We start from the raw sequence: 25,747 nt of genomic DNA, 5'->3' as shown, positions 1-25,747 counted from the left end.
AAACATGATAAACTGCTACTTCCTGTATTTCATTTTAAATATCATGTACATCAATTGTATGGTCCCAGCTTAAATGACTTTTATAACATGATTTAAACCCTTATTCGTATTTGAAGATATGGGCAATGAAAGTCGTGGAACATTCAGCAGACAGAAAGACTTATCAGATGAAAAGCATATACTACTACGGGCCACAAACTATAGATGTTCAGTTTAGATTAATATATAAAAAAGGAGACATTCCTTTGGATGGATTCTGCACAAGTAATGTCGAACCAACAGAAGAACCAGAAACGACAACACAACAACAAACATCACCGGCTACAACTACTCAACAACAAACATCACCGACTACATCCACTTTACAGCCAGGTAAATCACATTTATGTACAACAATCAAATGTGGGCATTTGATTAGTTTTTAGAAAAAGAAACGAATTAATATCGAGAGCAAATATCTACAATAAATTGAAAGTGCTGTTCATGGTCATCTAGTTATTTTGTATTTTTAGCAATGGCTTTGTCAGTTAATTTTCGATCTATGAGTTTGTCTGTCCCTCTGGTATCTTTCGTCCCTCTTTTGGTATTAAAGTAATCTGAAACGAGCAAGATGAAAAATAATGTAAATCCAATTCTTGAACCAATGCATGCATATGTCATAAACTTTGTCTTCTGTGCACATTGTTCTCATTTTTTAACGCATCCATATCATATAATCGTCGAAAAAATATGTCACTCGGTCAGTGTTGTTGTGAAAATATGTCAGCTAATTAATGGTCGTGTTTTGAAACCGAAACTAACCGATTGTCACCTTGTTAAACAATCAACTAAAAAGCATGGATTTATTTTGACTGCTCAAATAGAACGTGTTTATACTGCACTCGTTCTATTTGAGCAGTGAAAATGCGTTGATTGTATATTTCTATGTCATATACTGTCACTGACCCGATTTCACTTTTCCTCATGAATATTTAAATAGTAGAGTCAGAACTATATTTAAATATCCATGACGACCTCTTTAACATATCCTTGTTATACACCTAAGAGTGGAACGAATAAAAACTATTTATTTTACAATTGTGAACGAATCAAACTTATCTATTTTACAATTTTTAGAAAAACATATTTCACTATAAATCATTATGTTTTATGCTTATTGCTTATTGCTGATATTTAAACAAATTCGTTCACCATTGATTGGTTTAAACAGGTACATGTAAAGTACATTTCATTGTGTTGTATATTTCTCCGCCAGATGTTAGGCCTTTTTAAAAGGGTGTTGTGCCTAATATTAAAATCAAATAATTAACAATATCCCAATAAAAACACTTGAATTTTTTTTCCTCTAGATTCGTAAAACTTAAGGATTTTCTTATCCCATGAATAGATTAACTTAACCGTATTTGGCACAACTTTTTGAAATTTGGTACCTCAATGCTCTTCAACTTTGTACTTGTTTGACTTTATAACTATTTAGATCTGAGCGTCGCTGATTATAAGGCTTATAAAGACGAACCGCGATTATCACGTATCAAATTATAATCCTGGTACTTTTGATAACTATTTACACTACTGGGTCGATGCCACTGCTGGTGGACGTTTCGTCCCCGAGGGTGTCACCAGCCCAGAAGTCAGCACTCCGGTGTTAACATGAATATCAATTATATGGTAAATTTATTAAATTTTATGTTGACAAAACTTTTAATTTTTCGTAAAACTAAGGATTTTCTTATCCCAGGAATAGATTGCCTTAGCCGTATTTGGCACAACTTTTTGGAATTTTGGTTCCTCAATGCTCTTCAACTTTGCACTTGTTTGGCTATATAAATATTTAGATCTGAGCGTCACTGATGGGTCTTATGAAGACGAAACGCGTGTCTGATGTGCCAAACAATAATCCTGATACCTTTTATAACTAATTGCAGTATAAAGACAATAATAGTGTATTGACTTGAGCCTCGCATTTCCCCGTTTGTAAATCCTATTCTGATATCGTTGATAATTCAAGTCAATACACTATTATTTTTTATGTAACATGTACAATAAGATAGAGTTAATTCGATGACGGAGCGATGTTTACGTTTGTTGACTCTCTTGGTCAATTTGGTTTTCCCTATCGCACTCGCGTATTTCGATTACCTAATTTTTACGAGAAAGGTCACTCTAAGGTAACTGCATATGGAAAACATGTCGACGAATTGTTGTTTGGCAGCCAACAATTACAAAAAAGTAAATTTCTTCTAAATTTGGACAAGTTAAAGAGTTTTTTTTTAGGAAAAAAGCATATGTACACAAGTTTTATAATAAAAAAATTAGCCATTTAGTTATAAAACACATGTCATATGACTATACAGTTTACTTTAGGTACACATATGTCAATTTTTATTATGAAATTAATGTTTTATCATATATCTTGACATGAATTGTCATTAAGAAGATGCTGATAATTCATATTTTCAGTTACAACCAAATATGACTATGCAAAGGTTATAGAACTTTCGATTCTATTTTACGAGACCCAAAGATCTGGAAAACTTCCGCCAGATAATAGAATTTCTTACAGAGGTGACTCAGCCCTTAATGATAAAGGATTCCAGGGAGAAGATTTGACCGGTGGCTGGTATGACGGTAAGACAATGTAGCTATAAAAATCTGAAATTCTATTTGTTATTTGCCTTCTTTTAAAAGTGCTGAAAGTTATATAAAATATCTTCAAAAAAGATGTGTCAAATGTCACAACGGGATAAAAAGTTAAATCTGGTTCGGTCTCTTAAAATAGAAAATTTAAAAGAAACTAAATGATTAAAACTTGACCATACTATTTATTTGCTTTGCTATAGCTGGTGACGGTGTAAAATTCAACTTTCCAATGGCTAGTGCGACTACTATTTTGTCCTGGGGACTGAGTCAATGGCAAGATGCTTATGAAGCAGCCGGACAACTTGAACTGATGTATGATTCAATAAAATGGCCGTTAGATTACCTACAAAAATGTTGGATAGAAAGCAAGAATCTGTACTATTGTCAGGTATGATTATGAAATTGTCATAGTTTTGTACATTTACTGACAGTGTAAAATAAACAATGCGTTACTCTCCAATGAACGGATTGCTTTAGTTGACAATTAGTACAATTTAAAAAAAATAATACTGCATCAAACGTGTTGACGTATGAGTGAAAGACTTTTCAATCAAAAACAACCACCTTTGAAAAAATAAAAATAACAAAAATACCGAACTCCGAGGAAAATTCAAAACGGAAAGTTCGTAATCAAATAGCAAAATCCAAAGCCAAAACATGGATAACAACTGTCATATTCCTGACTTGATACAGATATTTTCTTATGTAGAAAATGGCGTATTAAACCTGTTTTAATAGCTAGCTAAACCTCTCACTTGTATGACAGTTGCATTAAATTGTACTATATTGACAACAAACAATGCTAAATATCCATCTGAAATATATATCCAATTGCATAACTTGCTTTTAAAAATCATAATCAGAACATACTAGTTTAGAAAACTTTATTTGCTTCTGTTTAAACATGTGAGAGATAGAAAAGTATATATAGCTTAAACTAGAGTATACATTTTGAAGATCTCTATTTTTCGAATCATTCTATGGTCCGTTTTTTGTGATTCTTTTGTCATGAAGTGGGCAGAAGATATAGAATATCACTCGGGTTATGACGTCACATGCGAAAGTTTGATAGCTGTTGGAATCATTCACTCGAAAATAAAAATAAAATGAATGAAAAGGACATAAATTCACTGAAAAAAAAACCAAAAGTTTTATAAAAAGGTATTCGAAACACATTTCATTTTCACTATAGGTAGCAGACGGCAATAAAGACCATGCTTTTTGGGGACGACCTGAACAAATGACGTATACCAGAGACGCATTTGCTGTAACAACCAGTAAACCCGGAAGTGATGTTGCCGGAGAAACTGTGTCAGCATTTGCATCTGCATCTATTGCATTTGCACAGAAAGGTGATTTTCGAATAGTAGTTACTAATGTATTGTTACGGACACTTAGAATGTACAATGAAAAAATGGTAAATTCCTTCTTTAATTGTTGATTGATTCAACCTAAAATATTTTGTGTGTCTATAAAATCATAAAGAAGACAACATACAGTATGCATTTTTGTATAATTTATAGATCCCGCCTATTCAGCTCAATTGCTGTCAAGAGCAAAAACATTGTATGCATTTGCGAAAACATACAGAGGCAAATACAGTGATTCTGTACCAGAAGTAAATCCGTTTTATACGTAAGTAATTAGATAAAAAAAACATCATTCATCAAAGTGGATCCCGATGGGTACGAGGACTGATTACTACATTTATAGGGATACCTAACCTGTCGAGACGTATGTTGAAAGTTTGATTCCCGCTTGTTGCAAGGCCAGTTCCACTGCAGTCTTAATGAGTAGAATATTCCTCACTCCTGCCGAAGGTCGTGCACAAATAATCAATTAATCACTCCATTAGATTTCAAAATCAAGAAATTGGGGTGTCTATATTAGGTCAAGAAAACAGATCATAAATTACGTACGCGTAAGAACTCACCATTCACCATGACTATCGGATGCTTGTACTTCAGGATGAAATTCAGGTGAAAGGACATGGTATGATAAGGGCCGTTTTTGGCCCCCCTTTTTCCAGAATTTTTAAACTTTAAAGTTAAAACCAATCACGCTTGTGTAATGAACTTCAGTATCTGTTCGTCCCTGTAGAACCTCATTTTTAGGTGGTATGTACTCAAATATGTTCAAACTTAGACCTTGAAAAGGCTTAAACGATCAAACTTAGACCTTGAAAAGGCTTAAACGACGAAAAGTGTAAGAAATCTACAATTTTGTCATGTTCGGAGACGAAATTTGACATCAGCGCCAAAGTAGACCATCTTGAAATTTTTAACCATCAACTGTACTCTTCTGTATCTTTCCCATAATACAATATCATGGTGGTCTACATTGGCGCTCATGTCTAAAAATTTGAAAAACAATCCGATTGTTTACATTATTTTGGCAAGTCATTGTAATACGTCATAGGGAACGGCACGGATAAGAAATTATTCCGGGATACATAATCGATCAGAATAGCACGTACGGATAGTATTACGCCGAATCCAGTCAGCAAGACATATTCACTCTCTTAAAGAAATATGTTGTACGTGAAATTAGACCCATATAAATCAAAATAGTCTAACACTGTACAGCCAAATACAGATTTGTGTCCCTTGAAATATGGTGAATTAATTTTTATTCATTATTATTTTTAAATATTCAACGAAATCTTACAAATGATTTTTATAATAAATTCACAATGTTTTCACACTTTTTTTTGTAGTTCTGAAGAAAATCATTTCATCAAAACTTATATATTTTGCACTTTGAAGTTTTCTATTTAACCATGTACAGAAAAATAGATTTATGTATCATATCTATTTCGTGAAACACAGATTGGCAATTGTTGTAAAACCAATGTGAAACTTCAAATGATCATTTTCTAAACTAAACGATTGTGCATTATCCATATATAAATACATTCTTGACTAGTAATCCTGTGTTAGGATGCTAACACAAAAGTCACCAAAACGGACCCCAAATCGTTTGTTCTGCGGTATCAATGATGCCAAATTACCTATGTGTAAAGTTTCATTAAATCGAATGGATTTTGATATTTTAACATTTTTGCTGTTTCCATGGTTACGGCGGCCATTTTGGAAATTTTGAGGTCAAAAGTAATGTCCACATATGGTAGGCAACGTTTGTTTTAAGTTTCATCAATTTTGAAGCATTTTGAAATCTTTGGACATTTTTGCTGTTTCCATGGCAACGGCGGCCATTTTGAAAATTCCAAACTCAAAAGTTTAGTCTACATACATTAGGCAACATTTGCTTAAAGTTTCAATAATTTTGCACCATTTTGAAGTTTTTCATATTTTTGCTGTTTCCATGGTAACGGCGGCCGTTTTGAATATTCCAAAGTCCAACCCCCACTGTAATGTGTTCCCTCCATAATTATATACAATCATGTACCATTTAATGTCTCTAGAACTAATTTGACATTGATGTTCTGGAATGTTCCATAAAAATTCACCCCCCTAAAATTATGCCAAGGAGACCCCCTACTGAAATAAAATTAGTTCCAAGTTGAAGCTGACATGTGTCTCTAAATATTCATAAAAGAAAATATAATACCATCTCCTCTATTTACAGCAGAAAATTGATGAAATGCAAAAAAAAATTGACCCCACCCATCTTTGAGCCCCCCTAATTATGCCAAGATGACACCCTGGTATCATGGACATTGGGTTCTGCAACCCCCATGATGCAGACCAATACTCAGAATAAATATCAAGTTTCCATCCCTTAATACTTTAAAGAAAATGGTACGACAGTTTAAGGGGTCAGAAAGAGAAGAATAAGAATAATAATAATAAGAAACGATACAAAAACAATAAGTCGCCAAAAACTCCGTTTTGGTGACTTAAATAGAGAATTAAGAATAATACTCTGACTTGCTGACAGACAACAATCTATATACAGTACTAAACGAATACTTTATGCAACAGTGCAGTCAGTGTTGAATCCAAAGTATGAAATGTAATTATAAACATAATTCCATGTAAAGAGCAGTAGATACTGAAATTAAGTTAACTACACTTATACTATACTGTCAATTATGTGTTCCAGCCTTTTTATATATTGCTACACTAATGCTTTTTCTTATATATGTGTCAAAGCAGTCTTTTGACAAGCTGTAACCATAAGTACACATGTAGCATCAAATTGACTCAGATCCTATTGGGATTTTCAAATAAAACATGCTATAGCGAAATTACTTTTAACATATTTTACTTTTTAATGTCGAGCACGTTCGTTAATTTAAATCTGTCCATGCGTCCATCCATCCATCCATCCGTTCGTTTGTTTCTGTCCGGACATAAACGTCTATTTATCTCCTTCAGTTTTTGACCTAAAAAGCTTTTTATTTATAATAGAGGTGTGTATGTCTACAGGGTTTTGATTTTTTTTTATAAAATTTTCATTAAATGTCCGGTATATTGACACATTAACTTTTTGGTAAAAGCTATATATAAAAAGTCTCTTTACAGAGGTGGATTTAGGGGGGGATGGGGCCCGGGCCCCCCTTTTGAGAAATAAAATGGTTGCTTATATAGGGAATCACTGAAGCGTGACTAAATCGGGCCCCCTCTTAGGCAGCCAGTGGGCCTTCACTTATGAACATTTCTGGATCCGCTACTGGGTTATCCTACAGTTTTTGAGATACAGCTTTAATACCTTTATTGTACACATAATTGAAGCATGCATTGCCACCGGATTTTTGTTATTCTTCAAATATTCTAAAAATGTCAGGCTTTAGGACTTAGTCAATACTTCTTGCTACTTGAAAAGCAATTAGGGTAGTTGTTGAATATTCACCAAAAACGGTAATCCGTCCGCCCGTCCGTCCGTTCGTCCATCTGTCGCGCTTTATGTTAAAGTTTTTGGTCGAGGTATTTTTTGATGAAGTTGAAGTCCAATCAACTTGGAACCTAGTACACATGTTCCGTATGATATGATCTTTCTAATTTTAATGCCAAATATTAGAGATACTGCCCCATTTTCATTGTATACTATACTGGGGACACATTCTTATATAATTTGTATTTATGCTTTTTTTTTTATTAAACAGACCAATTCCTTGATAGCTATCTTTTATTTAATACTAAAATTGAGAATGAAATGAGGAAGGTGTCAAAGAGACAACAACCCGACTATAGAGCGACAACAACTGAAGGCCACCAATGGGTCTTCAATGCCGCGAGAAACTTCAACACCCCGAGGCATCTTTCAGCTGGTCCCTAATCAAATATGTATTCTAGTTCAGTAATATTTGGCGTCATACTTAACTCCGAATTATACACAAGAAACTAAAATTAAAAATCATTAAACACTAACAAAGTTCAGAGGCTCCTGACTTAAATGCGTCGGGGTTAAACATTTTTTTTTGAGATCTCAACCCTGTTTTTGGTAAAAGCATATGATATTTAATATTTACTTCATCAAGATATAAATATGATACCAAAAAACCTACTTCGGTATACAAAAAAAAACCATTATTTAATCGTTGCTTAGCACTGTTTTGGTTGCTAATCATTTTATCAGCATGATATACAATTGACTCACTTTCATTTCTTACTTCTAATTATTCTTGCATGTTTAATCTTTCTATAAACCTGTTTTTTCTCTAATTTGTACAATTAAAAAAGGGTTTTTCTGTAGTTCTAGGTTGCTATAGTCAATTTCATTTTCTTAAAATAATGATGACTCAGACATCATATATAGGAAAGAAAAATCATTTACGGTAGCTAAATCTTTAAATATTGCTATATTTATACCTCATATGGCCGAAATTACAAATTTTTTAACCGTTGCTAGGCAAAATTTTTGTTGCTAGGTTGTTGCTAAGCATTTTTTTTACACTGAAATTGAAGTAACTTTTCCTTTGCAAACTTATGTTATTGTTAAACAAACAATACTATTTTGAATTATGCCAATGTGTAATGAGAAAGCAATGCATATGTGATAATTTCGCTATTTCTTAAATTCGTTGCTAGGCAACCTTCCTTTCATCGGAACTTAAAAAAATCATAGTTTTGAAGAGTTTCTATACTAAGGCCATCACTGATGTATATATAAACTTATTTGGGAAGGGGGCCAAAAACGCCTCTTATCATACCTTGTCCTTTAGACATGCTAAGTTGAGTTACATAACCTATTATAATGTTTTTCTAGTTATAAACGAGATTAAATTTACCATTTCTACATAAGGAAATGCCTATACCGAGTCAGGAATATGAGAGTTGTTTCAAGTCGTTCGATGTGTTAGAGCTTTTGATTTTGACATTTAAATGGGATTTTCCGATTTGAATTTTTCATGGGGTTCAATATTTTTGTTATTCTTTTTTATCTTTTCAATTCCAGATCACATAATGGATACCAAGATGAACTTTGTCTCTCAGCGGCAATTTTATACAAAACAACAAAAGAACAACAGTATCTGAATGACGCTGAAGGCTTTGCTTACACATATACTGCATGGTCATTATCCTGGGATGAAAAAACTGTTGCCTGTCAGGTATGTTTTCTTTGTTATATTTATCTACACGTACATGTATATCTCCAAAATTGTGTTATAATGATCTATAGTTTCAATATCAATTCAAAAATACATTCTTTATGTGTATCGATATACTCTACCGTGGATTGACTATATGAGCATGAATTTAAGACCAAACTGTATACAGTGTTGGAGGTAGGATCGTGTGATATGGAATATGAATAGTGTTAACAAGAATGTGTCCACAGTACACGGATGCCCCACTCGCACTTCATTTTTTATGTTCAGTGCACCGTGAAATTCGGATAAAAATTCCGTTCAATTCTTCATATTTAATGTCTCTTGTTTTATGAGTTTCTTGTTATATTGCAGTTAATTCTTTTCCAAGAAACTGGAGACCTAAAGTACAAAACTCCTGTGGTAAATTTTATGAAAGAGTTTATGAGTGGAAGTGTTCCACAGACCAACTGTGGTTTAGCATTTAGACAAAAATGGGGATCAAATAGCTATGCTGGTAAATATATTTTTAATTATTACTCTTCAAATGGGCATTTACATTATATACGTTAAGTGTATGCATTCAGACGAAATACCATTTCAAACACATAGAAATGAGCACAGTTCCCTGTTGATAAGGAAAACTACCTGTATGCACAGGCGATATCAGTTTCAAATAATTGATCACTTTGACGCCATTGTTTTGTTTGAGCAGCTATAGATAACTTTACATGTGCTTTGCGGGCTATAACTCTTTGTCAAATATCACGTATGCCCTCTGGTGTATGAATGAACCTAAGCATCACGTAAACAGACTGTTTATACATGTACGTTGTTATCGTCTTGAAAGTAATCTACTATAACATATGACTGTTTTCAAAGTTGAGAGAAGGGAAAAACATACATTATCTTGATGGATGTTTTATTAAAATAGGAATAATACATCTTGACAACCATTCAATCGATACTTTAACGGACAGATGATTTTAGTGGAGCAGAAATCTGCTTGAAGACTCGGAATTTTTTAAATATTTTTTTTTATATGAAGAATGGAATTTTAAACAAGCGTTTTAATTTACAAACCTCGTTTTGTTTTAGCAAATGCTGCATTTATCGCTTTGATGGTAGCTGATACACCAGGATTTTCCCAAGCTGAAGAATATAAAACATGGGCCATGTCACAGATACATTATATGCTCGGCGATAATAATTACAAAATGAGTTACCAGATTGGGTATGGTAATAATTATCCAAGGAAGCCACATCATCGTGCAAGGTTAATATTTATCAACTTTAAGTATTCATAAAAGGGGCTTCTCCGCGAAATATAGAAAAGGAAGATACATGTATGGTATGATTGCCAATAAGACAACCATCCACCATATAAACAATGAAGTAGATGTACAATGAAAGCAATTATAGGCAACCGTAAGGCCTTCAACAATTAGAAATATACATACCGTATAGTCGGCTACAAAAGGCCCCGATATGAAAAAATATTAAACAACATAACTGAAAAAAATAACGGCCTAATAAATTACTAAGCAGTTTATGAAAATCAAACATGACAGTCATCAATCAACAACACAACGACAAGCACTGAACTAAATGTTCCAGACAGGAACATACAGAATGTCACAGGGTCAAAACATGCTATAAAAATCTTTTGATCGTTTTTTTTTTAAATGTCACTTTTGTATCTTCTGTCTAACTTTATTTTGTTGCCCTAAAAAAATGCGACATCAACCAAAAAGAAAACGACGATACATGCTCACAGATTTGGTCAGCTGATAAATAAATATAACACCATTGCTCATAGGTAGAAAATATAACTAATGACCTTAACATAGAAAACAAATAATGAAAATACTTTTAGTAGTCTTAGTTTTCTTAGCAGTTATCCAAAACACTATCTTTTCAGTTCATGTCCGAACATGCCAGAACCTTGTACTTGGGCTCAACTTAGTTCACCATCTGACAATCCACAAATTCTATTTGGTGCCCTAGTTGGTGGACCTGATGAAAATGATGTTTATGAAGACAACCGTGAAGACTATGTCCAAAACGAGGTGGCTGTAAGCTACAATGCAGGATTTCAGTCTGCCGCCGCTGGTATGAAATTATATTTTCAGGGTTAAATATCACTTATTAAAAGTATTTACTATAAAGGTACAAATTGTTAAGAGATGTTTGCATGTGTAAGACACTGTCAATAAAACGGGTGCGTCTGTCTGTTCGCACATAAAATAATGTTGCTTTCCAGTTGTCAATAATTTAGCTGAAATGAGATTAATGTTTCTCTTGTATGCATTCTACTACCAAATCTATACGAATTGTACAAAAACCCTTGAAGTAGTTTAAATTGAAGATCTTGAAAGCAATTGTTCGTGACCAAAGTTTTGTAAAAGTTACATATTATCTTGTAGAAAATGCAAATATGCTCAAACCATTGTGTTTCATCTAAACAAAAGAAAGAAAATTCCACTTCCAGACAATTAATTGAACTTGATTTCCGTTGAAAACCAGATTAAAATAAATCGCCTCAGATACCAGTCTTAATCATGCATGTATATATGTATCTCCAATCACGAAAAAAACACATTCTTGAATATACATACTTTATATTTATATTTATTATATACGGTGACCTATAGTTGTTAATTTCTGTGTCATTTTGGTCTCTTGTGTAGAGTTGTCTAATTGGCAATCATACCACATCTTCTTTTTAATATTTATGTATGCAATAAATTCTAATCAATCTACATGCCTGTTTTTTTCCTTCTTTTCTTCTTTTGTTCTCAAATTAAGGTTTAAACTTGTGATTTATATGTTTTTAATCTGTGATATTATATTGTAGGTCTTCTTCATTTTGCCCTTCAAGGAACTCTGCCTCCAGCACCACAAGCTAAATGTTGATGCCTTCCAATGTAATGGCGATGTTTAGAATATGAAAATAACATGGAATAAATATTTTAATATTGTCCTCTTAACTTTTACGAATACAGATTTGTATAACTACTTGAACACTGACTTATTCACCAGATACATAACATGGTTATGTTTTTTTTTAGGAACAACATATTATATGCAAATAGACAGTATTTACTAGTAATTTCCAACCTATGAGTCTTTTTTCCTAATCCTCAAGTCTATACTGATCAAAAGAACTCAACAAGGTTTATTAGTAAGAAAAAAGAGGAAATATATGGAGCTAAAAATTGTATTTGACTCCAGGAATTCAGTTGCCCTTGATATGACACACAAATGCGTATATTTTTCTGGCTGAAATTCAAGGGCAATTTATTTGCTTAACTTTTATAAGTAGAAAAATAACATTAATATTTATAGATTATCGTTGATTATCTCAACGAGAATGATTTTCTCGCTTGAGCTGGAACAGCGAAAGTGAGAAAAGCAATCGAGTTGAGATGACCAATGATAATCTGTTTATCGCTATTTTACCTATGACGACGTTGTCAATTTCAATGTCAATTTCGTTAACAACGCACGTGGCGTCCTTAGTTTCTAGCGATAATTTTTCCATCTCAAGCGAGTAGCATGATATGAAAATTATCACAAAAAAATATCAAAGGAAAAATGCACAAAATAGCGATAAACATGTATATCGTTGTGTATGCGTTAGATTTTTCTCATATGAATGCCGCGAAATAAGCTTTTAAGGGCTAAGGGCAACAAAAAGATATCCGCGAAAATATTTCTGTACCGATTTATCATTTGATTAGTGCTAGTATATTTAGGTTGAACATGTCACATATAGCATTGAAAATCTTGTCGACTCATCATGACGTGTATTAGATAGCTTAGATTTCGATTCAAGTTTTGTTTTTTTCCTTCACTGATTTGTACTGAATTGTTTTGGTTGATGTGGTTGGTGCTGCTTGTTGTACATTTTTATGGACGATTAGAATGCAATTTTGATTACTATTGAATGCTTTAATCGATATCTGTATCTACATACATAAACAATTAAAACAAATATGATTGTGAATTTTGTTTCACCCATTATTAGGAATAAATTTGAGTTATCTCTCTTTATACAGCTAGCTGGCGCTACATGTTAACGTGTGTCTAGTATGACTGTTCATCATTGAAAAGAAATAAAAATCGATTGCTATTTTTATTAAAGTGCTTTTGAAAAGTTTGAATGATGAGAAAAAAGATCAAGACTAATTGTTTCATAAGAATTGTACAAAATTAAACATTCTTTATGATAATACAAGCAGAAAAACGATGAAAATTGACATACATTGTATGTTCTGGTCGACTGATTTCAAACTTAAAGGAAAAGAGATAAAAAAAAAATACGAATACGAATCCTTTATTAATGTTATCACGCAATTGCATAACATTTTGTGTTTACATCCTGGATAATTAGCGATCCCATCCTGACTAATGGTACGGTTTTCAAAATATTGTATGAAAATAAATGACGTTATCACTGCATGTTTTTTTTTTTATCGTCGCAACAAATTGCGATGTTAACTTTTTTAATATTATCAATAGCTACATGTAATGCTGTACAATGTATAAGTAAATTATTCCTTTGATTATCTCTTGTCATTTTTATTTAGATTGTAGTAGTTTAAAATTGAGAATTTAAATGGGAAATATGTCAAAGACACAAACATGCACCCAAACAAAGACCAAGGAGCATAATTATAACAGCCGAAAGCCACGAATGGGTCTTCAATGCAGAAAGAAAATCACGTCTCATCTGGCCTCTTTATAAAAATGTACGTGTAACAGGCAATACAGCTCCATGAATAATGTGACAAAATTGGAAGTTCCCTTTAGTTAAAAAAAAATCGAGTTTAGTTCATATAAATTACTGTTGGACTGTTAAATTCCCTGGGTAACTATTGTCTTATTATACTAAGGTTGTGGCGTCTACTACTAATGATCTTGAGCATACCTGATCACTAAGATAATACTTTCAGCAACACGTGTTGTTTAATCCTACATCACCTTTTTGTGACATTTTAGCGGTAAATGTTCAGTGTAGAAATTTTCTTACGGTTATTCAAAGCTAAAACTAAGGTTTCAATGCAATAGGTACATATAATTTGTATTTGGGTGTTGTATTGTTTTGTTTTGTGTACAAGGACCCTTTGTTTTATTACTCATAAACTCATAAAGATTGGTAATCAATGATCATGATCACTAATGTGCGCACTGAAATTAAAATAAAAAGTTTATTATATCAGACGCAGGGCACATTTTTTCTTTGCATCCGCAATTGAATGTGTACCTTTTCTTTATAAATAATTGTATGTGTATTACTTTTTTGCGATGAAGATGGTCCATTTTTCTAAGTTAAATTTAATTAAATAGAAGGATTTGATTGTTTGTTTATATAATGTCCAGTGGAAAATATTTCAGGCATTTTCATGGTGTTCTTTTTCATGGAGAAAGCGACCACGTACAACTTAAAACATAATTACATGTTATGTTCTTTAAGTTTGAAATACTTTATGTATAACTAGAATATGATACATTTAAAATATTTTCCGAAGTTAGAGACCGAGAATTTCACGATCCGCCTCCTACATGTACCAACATCGATTCATTTTTATTCATTTGAGGCAGACGGACGTTACGAAACGAAAATGATAATAATAACGTATCCCTAACATTATCATCCCATGGCGTAATAACTATCAGGATGATGTGTAAATTTCCACAGTTTCGTAACAGTTCTATATAATGTCCTTCTTCCGCGTGTCTCGGATATCGGGTGCATTTAAACTTTATAAAAAAACTTTTTATTGCGTTTAAAGATTTAACCTCACACTGTAGAAATATAGGATCATGCATGACTTTCGTTAAATATGATACATATAAGTCAACAAATATAATATATCACAAAGGTTATAAATATTTTCAAAATGGAGAAGGACAAGAAATTGTTAATTTTCTGTGTTCTGTTCGCTATTGCAGGTAAGAATTTAAATTCTCATTTCTTTATAAACAAAAATGAAATAAGATGAACTACAAGTAGCTTTCTACGGGCTAATTATCTTCATTTAGCCTTTGAATAAAAATTAAAGTCAGGATGAGCAATTTGGCCAAAAAAAAAGACGGAATGACAATTCATAGGAATAAAGTCAGGGTAAACTGATAAAAAAAAGTCAGGACCGAAAAAAAAGTGAAAAAATAATATTTCAGGACAGAGATTAAAACTGAAAAAAATGCAGGACACATTTGTTTTATCTTGTCTCCCCCTAAAATCAAAAGGTAGAGCTCTCTAATTGCGGTTCAAATTGTTTTGACATTTTATTTATTCATGTCTACAAAAAGTGGTACCAACACCAATTAGAAAAGATATCTAGGGGTTAACATAGTACGGTCATCAACCATTATAAAAACATTTTTTTAAAATATGCTAAGCTCTTAAATACCCCAAGTCGGGAAAATAAGGGAATACATAAATTTTAACAGAAGGCAAAACGAAATGAACTAGGAATATAGTGAGGAACCTGTCCTTGGATAGACACAAACACATGTGGTGAGATTTAAGTATTAATCACAGCTAGTTTAGTTATTCAACCCTATTTGAAAGTATATATATAACTTTAATATCAACGGAGTAGTCTTTATCATACATTTTACAAATCAAATATAAAAATAATAAAATATATCAGGAAATCGCCTTTGTTAATTTGTCATTAAAAGTAACCCAGACCGAGGCTTTTTTCTACATTTATTAAATACCAGATATTTATAACCTCTAGCTCGTCTTGTTACTTTTTGTTGTTTTTCCGACATTTTATCTAATTAATTTTCTAGATACATCCGCAATGAAACGGCGTCTTAAAGCTCGTTTGATGTGGCTCTCGACCGTCATTCTGACATTGCACGTTGTTACTGAACCAATTCTGTGTGGTCAAAATAGGTTGTGCATAATTATGTTTATTATAACTATACAACACGTTTTGTTTGAAACTCTTAGACAAGTAGTTATAGAATTGCAACATCAGATGGAAGGGGCACATCATGCCCGAGCCATTTAAAAAAGGAGTTCATAAGCCAGGAGAAAGGAGGAAGGGGTTCCAACTATATGTCCCATTTAAATGCATTGATTGTCCCAAAAAGAACCTGGAACCCTCTCCCTGGATCTGACGGTATGGTCGTTAATAAACGTTTTGATGGTCCGCATAAAGTATTCATCTCCGGTTGCGTTTTTGTTTTTATTTTGTTGAAGAGCCATCAGCGGCCTTCAGCTGTTTTCTTGTCTATGGTCGGGTTGTTGTCTCTTTAACACATTTCCAACTTCCATTCTCAATAACTGCCAAAGTATTAGATATGCAATTATTGTGAGAATAATATAAACGGTTCCAATGTTGCTGCTCCAGATGTGTATTTCGACAATCAATATCTCTTCACTCAAAAAATGAAAATTTTGGACACAGTCTTCAATTATAAAATCAAATGTCAGGATGTTTAGCTTTAAAAACATCACTTGGTATTTATGAGTAACATGTTGAACCAAATCATTTTCCCGTCATACGTTTATTTCTTATTTTTCTTAGTTACATCATGTTGTGGACGATTCAGAGGAAGATTTCGGAGCGGTTATTATAGAGCGGGATACTACTACAGTTCCTATGGCAGCGGGTAATTTTTAATACCATATTATTTGTTTTAACTTCATGTTGTAATGCCAGCTTTTCAATTGGTTAAAACGAAATAGAGTATATAAATTTCTAAACTTTAATATGTCTCAGCATGTGACATACTTCTTTTAATGCTACCCCTTTGTATCAAACAACAAAAACTGGCAACACAAAAATTAATGATTTGAAATAAAAAGAAGAAGAAAAATAGATTATTCAGTGTAGTAAATTAATAGACACAGGAAAGAGTATGACTTGCAAATATATAATCGTAAACGCTACACTTGTTGGGTGTTATTTATAAAAAAAAAAATCGTATTAAAACATTTTTTTATGAATAATTATACGAACATAACTTGTTTTCTTACTTTTATATCTATCAAACATCACATAGATGTGGTACGATTGCCAATATCCCAACAGAACCATAACATTTACATTGTTGTATTTTGTAAACTAATCTTTTAAGAGTAATGAAATGGTAACGTTCAGTGGAAAATATTTTTTTCTTTATATTTATGACGAGATCGTTATAAGTTAGTGTTTAAAAAAAAAATATGTAAGCTCTACAAAATTGGCCATGGTTGACCAGGATGAAGGGCTAAATTAGACAAATGGGACTCCCTACTGTGTTAAAATTTGAAATATCAGCATAAATTGAGACATTATAGTGTATCTATAATACTAAAATTACGAGGTCCAATTTATCAGCCGTCATCACGTAAAAACGACGAATCACAGAATTCAACTTTATACATAACTGATATAGTACAAAAGTGTAGATTAAAAATTACACCCCTCCAGGCCCTTTTGTTTTCCACGTAATTAATATTGCCAATAATTAAGAAGTTCCGGGTCGAGTCCGATACCGATAACAATAGTATATTCACCTGTTACCTATATTAAACCTTATCTGTACGTTCCACATCTGACAGGCGCACTCCCAAACGGTGTATTCAGGATTAATATTCTATATACACGGGTCATAATCACAGGGTTGACACTATTAAATTGTCAAATTGTTGCTTAATGTAGTAGTTTAATCAGTAAGACTTTCTAAGATAACAATACGAATACTTAAAATTTCGACTAAAAATAAGGCGTACAGGTACAGTTTTCAATTTGTTAGTGGGCATGATGTAAAACAGCGAACCAAAGAATTCAACTTTATTTAAAACTAATATAGGACAATGCTGTTGATTAAAAAAATACTCCATTCCAGGACCTTTTGTTTTCCAAATAATTAATATTACCAATAATTGATAAGTTCCAATTCGACGGGTTCAAACAGAAAGATTTGAAAGCAGAGAAAAACTGTAATTGGCATGACTTTATCAGATGACTTCTCAAATAAGGCTTGCGCATAGTTATATACTTTAATTCAGTCACCGACCCGTGATATCACGGGTGTGTTCTAGTAATATTATACAAATACAGCCTTTGTATGAGGTCGATACAAGGATATATTGACCTGAAAGAAGTATATTAACTGAGGACGAAGTCCGAGGTCGATATACTTCTTTGGGTCGATATATCCTGTATTGACCTCATACAAAGGCTATATTTGTTATATAATTAATTTCCGACCATATTTGTATCAAAATCGTCATTTAGGATTATTGGAATTTTATCTATATTACATTGTCACCTTGACAGTAACAACTTATTAGTTGTTATTTCATTTACTTTTTTTTTTACATCTTATGTATTTAAAGATTTTTTTGTCAAATAATCGATGACAGATATCATGTGTTATAAAACGTTAAACATTATCTTGAAATTCATTACTTGACGTCACAAAGTATATCGGTTTTTAGATATTCTAAAAATAACCGTGCGATATGCTTTTTGCCGGTCAATATGCTTTTTGCTATCCGCCGTTTTCTCTCTACCTTCGAAAATATAGTTTAACATGTGACTATCTCTAAACGAATCAAATTTGTTAAAATATACGAATTAATAATATATATATATATTAGAAAGTACTTACAAATGTAGCCGAAAAGCATTGATATCATATGGGTCTCATATCGAAATAAAAGAAAGTTATAATCTAGACCTTGTTTGAGCTGTTGAAGTCATCTACTAGTATGATAATAAAAATGGGTTTTATGGGGTTGTCGTTCATCGTTTTTTAGAAAAACGCTACATTTTTCTAATTCCACCCTGATTAAACGATGTATTTGTTTTGACGTTTGTAAAAAGTCTGTTTACCAACAACATGTGTATGTATTATTGAAAGTGCAAACAGTGTCATTAAACACTGATAAAACGATCATGTATTTGTTTCTACATTTGTAGCGTTTAAAAAACAACAACAAATACCACACAACAGTTTACTTGGAGGTTATAAAAGTTTGGTAAGAAAGAAATGCACTTTAGATATGTCTTATCAACAAACGGACATATCTGAAATATGACGTATTTATATAAATCATAGACTTCGAAAACTTAAATGATGGTCTCTTTTAAGTGTCGCATTTGAACTTAAATTATTTACATTTCCATGATAAACAAACTCAAGTTTCCGATTGTATTTGCTCATGTAATCACTGTGAAGTTTTTAAAGCTTATAGAAAATTATGACATTGACCCACAACATACATTTAAATTTATATATACATGAAATTTAATGCTATTTCAATAAAATAAATAAACTACGTACTAACAAAACATGTTGTGCACCTTCTTCGGTACAGATATCACAAAAAAAATATATTATAAATTGTATGGAGATAGGCTTAAGAAATTTTTCTAGAAGGTTTTGTCTGTTATATAGGTAAACATACATGTGGGTTTACGTCAATCAACTGGTAACACAAAGACACATGTCAAACAACATAAAAAAACAACAAAAATCAAACAATCTTCAATAATAGACAAACACAAAGGTACAAAGAAGTAAAATCGGTTTTGGGAAAATCAGCAATAAATAACAATTCAAACTGGCAAAAAAGAATTAAAGAATGATTGGAGTTACTGATAGCTTATAATCTGCTGATGATACATCAGTTCATCCTGCATTCTAAGATTGGCGGCTGCAATTCAGAGAATACATGTAGCAAGCTATAAATTGGGCAAGAAAATACGATCGTGTTCAATGCCCGGAATAAAAAAAGAGTTAAACCTTAAGATTTTGTTTTTTATGCCCGATTTATGGGCATAATGTTTTCTGATCCGTCCGTTCGTTATTTTGTTGGTTCGTTTGTTCGTCCGTTTTTTCGTTCGTCCCACTTCAGGTTAAAGTGTTTGGTCAAGTTAGTTTTTGATGATGTAGAAGGTCAAATCAATTTGAAACTTAGTAAACATGTTCCCTATGATATGATCTTTCTAATTTTAACGCCAAATTAGAGAATTGATCCAATTTTCACGGTCCATTGAACATAGAAAATGATAGTGGGGTTGGGACATCCGTGTACTTGGGACACATTCTTGTAACTAATGCTTTCAAAAGCATTAATTTTACAAATTTGTTTTGGGCGGATGGCAAGTTTGAAACTTTGCTGATACTGTCATCATACCATAGTATGAAGCAGGAATATTTTCCAAAATCATTTTCCTGATTATCAATTGTTACAGGACATCGACTGGAACTATAGTTGGAGCTGCGATCGGCGGAATCGTAGGTATAGTCGGTTTGATTGTAGTTATCTGCGTCATAAGAGCGGTGTGTTGCAAACCAAAACAACGACCAAGAAATACTGGACAAATGACCACTTGGTCTTCAAATGTGCCACGTAAGTTAAAACTTGTAGAATTACAAGATGTATAAAAGAAAAAAGTTTGAATTTAACTAAAAACAAAACTCTCATTAATGATTCTTTAAAACAATTCTAGTGAAAAGTATATATATAACTCTACCGAAATATTAGCGACAAAGATACCAGGTGAATGCTGCTGACCAAAAGACTAGCGCAATGATTTTTAAAGTTGTTCATATTGATTAACCGAAATGCAGTTACAGTACTGAGACGAAGAGTCAAGTAATTGAATGTAATTTCTACTTAAAATCATTTTCATTGCTTTCTCCTGATATTTTATGGTTATTTAAATCAATAAGTTAGTGGATGAATATTCAATTTGGTTAGAAATTAATTGTTCTTGATATAATTTAAATGTTGTTTTTTTTAATTGAAAACAACCAAAACAACTTTCAAAATATTTCCAAATTGAAAAAAAACTATTATAGTGTATTCTTCTAATACCTGAAATAAATCATGATCATTTCTATTTTTCAGAAACATACGCACCACCGCCATATTCAGCCAACAACACGCCATACAAGACTGGGATTGACTACAATATCAAAGATTCAACAAACTATCCACAAAACATGCAATATACTACCAACTCGACACCAGAACAACCACCACCTCCTTACCCAACATCGCCACCTTACCCAACATCGCCACCATATCCGGATGCAATCAACAATTATCCGATGCAACCGTATCCTTCAAACGATACTGCATTCGCACAGGATCTTCCTGCGCAGCCGCTGTCAAATTTGTATGAATCTAAAATGTCTTATGACAACCAAGGCATGAAGTGATTACTTAAAACAATATATATGTATAAGAACAATGACAGGATTGAAAGACTGTTAAAGAGAGACATTTTTTGGGGAAATTAGTGTTTCCTGTAAAACCATTTTTTAATGAGTTTTTTTTTTAAACATTTTGAACTGAGTATACAGAGATCTGGTCGCATGGTATATGAATTAAGGTATACCAGAAGTTTTCATTATTATCATTATTCTATTTGACTAGAAAATGTATATTTAGTTGAATACAAGAATGTGTTTTGTTAGTAATCTAACACACAATATGTTAACATATACAATGATAGTCAGTAGTCAACAATGGATAAACATTCACTTATAGACCGAAACTGGTAACTTTACCATAACACATTAGTTCTTATCCCTCTTATTTTGGAGGGGTTCGTATTTTCAATCTAGTATTTTTATGTTGTGTTTTGTAGACAGTTTTATTTTGTTTTTGTTATGGTTTTGTCCGTCTTTCTCAATACTTGAATGTGTTTTGATGACCTTGAATACCTTATTTCTCTTTTTACGCAATATAAATCACAGTTTTGATTCATCATATACATACATTAAAGCAGTTGAAAGTAAAATTATATATTTTATTATTAGGTAAACATAATCACTTAAAAAGAACATAAACAATTGAAAATATATTCATTTAATAGTAATATCCGTGAAGATGCCTGTGACAGTTAAAAATATGTAAATATATAATGTCTTACAAACCATAAAAGCACTTATACAGTACTGAAATATGTCGCTTTTGAGTACGTTCTATAAAAACAGAATAAGCTCTAAATCTAAAATAGTTTCATATTAAACGAAACAATTCAGAACACATTCCAAATGTGTGCCCATAACTTTATATGTTGACAATCTTATTAAAGAAAAGAATGACAGAATGTTGTGTTGTTATGTTTCAAAATCTTCAGTAAAAAGGATTCTACGGTAGTTTGCCGTTTATAAGTGTTCTCACGGCAACTATTTAGAAGTAAAACCATTTTATTTCATTTTGATAGCATGCTGCGTATTCCATCTTTAATAGTACATAATTGATTATTCAATATGCTTTTTTTGTTTGTGTTTGTTTATAGCTTTTATATTAAAGTCATATGAAATGAGTGAGCGGTGAAAAATAATGTTTATCCAATTCTTGAACCAATTGCATATAAACTTAGTCCTCTGTGCAGGATTTTCTCATTTTTTTCGCAAATATATCTTATAATCGTCAATTTTTTTCTCTATGTCTGTTATGATTTAACAAACATGGCTGCTCATTAAATTCCGTGTTTTGGGGCCGAAGTTTATCGATTGTCACCTAATAGTAAACAAATAGCATGGTTATTGAGCACGTGTTTAACATGTACTTATAGATTGTCGTTGATTATCTCAACAAGAATGATTTTCTCGCTTGAGCTGGAACAGAATTTTCCCCATAAAAAAGTATATGAACATAAGTTTAATAATGAAAACTATCCATTTAGTTATAAAAACATATGCATATTTTTTTTTAATTTGAGGTTTCTTATGACTTTAAACAGTTTTATTATTTTATTTGGCAACAACAACAGCGTGTGTAATAATACCTCGTTATATATTTAGATGAAACGTGCAGTGAAATGTGATACCAACATAGGTGACTTGCAATTTTACTTACTTTAACCTTTTCGGAAGGTCAGATAATTTACAATGAACTTGTTGGATTTTTCAATTTGAATTAATAATGATCATCAAAAATCTGCATTATGATTGACTCATTTATTTGTTGTTTGCTTTCATAATATGATACAGCAACTTATTTATCTTTAAAATGAGGAGGTAATTTATTTTGTAAACTACAATTTCATTTCAGGAAATAACAATCCTGTGAAAATACATTTAAATTTTAGGGGGTGGCATTTAGATAAGGGGGAGGGGGTGTTGATGACATACACTTCCTCCCTTTTGAGTTTACGTAAAAAGCTTCCGGTTTTTTTTTTATTACGCTCCCCCTCTTTTCCCATGTAAAAAATCCAAGATCCGACATTGCATTACGACCAATTGATAACTTTTTAATGGATAATTCCTATTCTATTTATGGCTGTCACCCCAAATCGCCTTGTCATCAGACATGACACTACATGTAGCAATACGGCCGATTACACTAGTGAAACAGTAAATGTTATTCCAAGAAATGTCGACGAGTTCACTCTTTCAAGAGGGTTTCTGTTATTGCAATATGCTCTAGTTCTATATTGCATTTAGTGATTTTTTTGGCTTTTCGGTGTTCAAGTTATTATAATGGTAATGTTTAATGCTGTAGTTTTTTCGTTTAAAATTTTCACATTTTCTGATGGTCAGATAATTTACAATGAATGTAAACTGTGTATCAATGTTTTTTTTATTGATATATGTATCTCAAAGGATAAACTGCTTCTAGCACACAAAGAATATCCGCAATTATCAAAAATATTAGACAATTTCAACAGATCACAGCAACGACACAAAATAAAAAAAAAACAACCAACGAACAACACCATGTAGCAACCAACCCGGTACAACAGAAGTTAAACGACGAATATCACTTTTAAAATATGAACCGTCGACCCTACTGAAGGACTTGGGTTAATTTCCTGTGATTGACGAAGTTCGGGTCGTTCATGCGTTAGCTTTCTTGGTAGACTGCTGTCTCTACGTATATCTCCTTTTGGTTTTATGTTTTTTTTTCGAACTTTTAATTGGCTATGTGGTATGAAGCCTTACGCTGTTTTCTTAATATTCATATGGCATATCTTATATTAGTTATCAAAGGTACCAGGATTATAAATTAGTACGTCAGATGCGCGTTTCTTTTATATAAGACTCACCAGTGACGCTCATATGAAAGATTTTTTTTATCCAAACAAGTATAAATGTCGTCAACAGAACCGTTCTAAAGATAAAAGGATCAAAACGGGATCAAACTATTTTTTTATAAGTTTTCTTTCAGTTGTGACATTGTAACGTTCATTGCCATAGTTTATACTTTCAATCAAATAAGTTGCAGCCCATATAAACTGCATGTAGATCGACAAAGATTTTTCAACTGTACTATTTTAAATCGGTGTTGGTGCAGGTTATTTTTTTAATTATGATGAAATTATTTTCTGGATTTACATAATTCTACATATTGCAGCTGCAAATCGTTATAAGGTGGTGAAGGAATCAAACATTATACTTTACGTTCTTAAACAAAGATTTGTTTTATACGGTTTTAATTATTTGATCAATATTGTAATTGAATTTAAAAAAAAGAGGAAGTTCGGAAGATGACATTCAAATACATAAATAGTAAACTAAATAACAATACCATAGCAAAAATATATAGAACGACGAAAAGAAAATAACCCAATGTATCATTTTAAAATAAAACACAGCATAGAAAAAACTTAAAAACTGAGCAACACGACCCCTCCCCCTCCCCATCATGACTAGATTGTAATAGCCAATCTGAATGAGTATGTGTATCTAATAAAAGGTAATATCCCTGGTTAGCTTGATTGTTACATGTAGCTGAACCGTGCATGGAGTCATTGATAAGTAAGGTACTGTATACTACCCTTCTTTCGAAGTAGACTAGTCATACAGACAGATAGAATGGTTATCGGTCTGAATAGTCTACTCTTATAAAGGAAGGGACCTTACCTGACCTAACAACGACCTCACGTTTCTGTTAGCAAACAGGCTCACCAAATATATTACCTTTAGCTTCATATACTCATTGAAATCGGCTGAAATGTTTTTTCGTCCTGAAAAGGCAAATATATATGAATCAAAAATTACATTGTATATTGTTTAAGGAGAGATTCTTTTACAAGCATATTTATTTATCTCTGAAGATACATGTAGCATATCCGTGAAAAGTAATGCATAATATTCATTTGGTTAAGGGAGGAACAACTAAATGTGACAAAAAAATAAAGGGTGATATAACATTAGCAGTACCAATTTTCCTGCACCAGATGTGTATTTCGACAATACATGTCTCTTCGGTGATGCTCGTGGCCAAAATATTTGAAATCCAAAGCTTATATAAAAGATGAAGAGCTATTATCAAAAAGGTCAAAAAAGTATAGTTACATCCATGAAACGAATCAGAGCTTTGCATGAGGGAGACACATTCCTTAATTTATATTAATTTCTAACATTTTGTAAAGAGGTGATTAAGAATCATAACATATATATGATATCTTGCGAATGCAAACGCGAATCCAGAAGGGGGGGGGGTCCGGGGGTTGGAATGGGGACATATAATTGGAACCCCACCCCCTTTTGTCCCGGGATAGGACCCCCCTTTTTAAAATGGCTGGATCCGCCCCTGGAATGATAGGAAATATGCTAACGTTTGAATTAGCAAGATTGGATTCCGTATATATGAAAGGTTATTCAACTCTTGCTTGTTAGGTATATAGGTGG

General features: G+C 32.3%; 2 protein-coding genes across 2 annotated transcripts in view; both read left to right on the top strand.

The window, feature by feature from the left end:
• Positions 1-12,203, top strand: part of LOC134720163 (uncharacterized) — a 30,664-nt gene extending 18,461 nt beyond the window's left edge. The window contains exons 16-25 of the mRNA XM_063582820.1: positions 117-372; positions 2,461-2,628; positions 2,841-3,028; positions 3,833-3,992; positions 4,164-4,275; positions 9,001-9,154; positions 9,509-9,650; positions 10,232-10,409; positions 11,055-11,245; positions 11,991-12,203. Coding sequence (XP_063438890.1) covers positions 117-372; positions 2,461-2,628; positions 2,841-3,028; positions 3,833-3,992; positions 4,164-4,275; positions 9,001-9,154; positions 9,509-9,650; positions 10,232-10,409; positions 11,055-11,245; positions 11,991-12,049 — 1,608 coding nt within the window. The 3' untranslated portion in view covers positions 12,050-12,203. The remainder of the gene's footprint in view (positions 1-116; positions 373-2,460; positions 2,629-2,840; positions 3,029-3,832; positions 3,993-4,163; positions 4,276-9,000; positions 9,155-9,508; positions 9,651-10,231; positions 10,410-11,054; positions 11,246-11,990) is intronic.
• A 2,686-nt stretch (positions 12,204-14,889) lies between these two features.
• LOC134724934 (protein shisa-5-like) lies at positions 14,890-22,358 on the top strand. The gene is made up of 4 exons (XM_063588321.1): positions 14,890-15,091; positions 16,684-16,768; positions 20,347-20,504; positions 21,006-22,358. The coding sequence occupies exons 1-4, from the start codon at positions 15,040-15,042 to the stop codon at positions 21,317-21,319; spliced, it is 609 nt and encodes a 202-aa protein (XP_063444391.1). The 5' UTR covers positions 14,890-15,039; the 3' UTR covers positions 21,320-22,358.
• Positions 22,359-25,747: the final 3,389 nt, after the last annotated feature.

The sequence above is a fragment of the Mytilus trossulus genome, chromosome 1 (assembly GCF_036588685.1).
Source record: "Mytilus trossulus isolate FHL-02 chromosome 1, PNRI_Mtr1.1.1.hap1, whole genome shotgun sequence".
Taxonomy (NCBI): domain Eukaryota; kingdom Metazoa; phylum Mollusca; class Bivalvia; order Mytilida; family Mytilidae; genus Mytilus; species Mytilus trossulus.
The sequence above is the reverse complement of the archived record's forward strand: the minus strand, read 5'-3'. Positions and strand labels throughout refer to the sequence as shown.

Coding starts and splice junctions, on each gene's coding strand:
- LOC134724934 (XM_063588321.1), top strand. CDS start 15,040: ATGGAGAAGGACAAGAAATTGTTAATTTTCTGTGTTCTGTTCGCTATT. Junction 16,769..20,346: donor TACAGTTCCTATGGCAGCGG/GTAATTTTTAAT, acceptor CAATTGTTACAG/GACATCGACTGGAACTATAG. Junction 20,505..21,005: donor TTGGTCTTCAAATGTGCCAC/GTAAGTTAAAAC, acceptor TCTATTTTTCAG/AAACATACGCACCACCGCCA.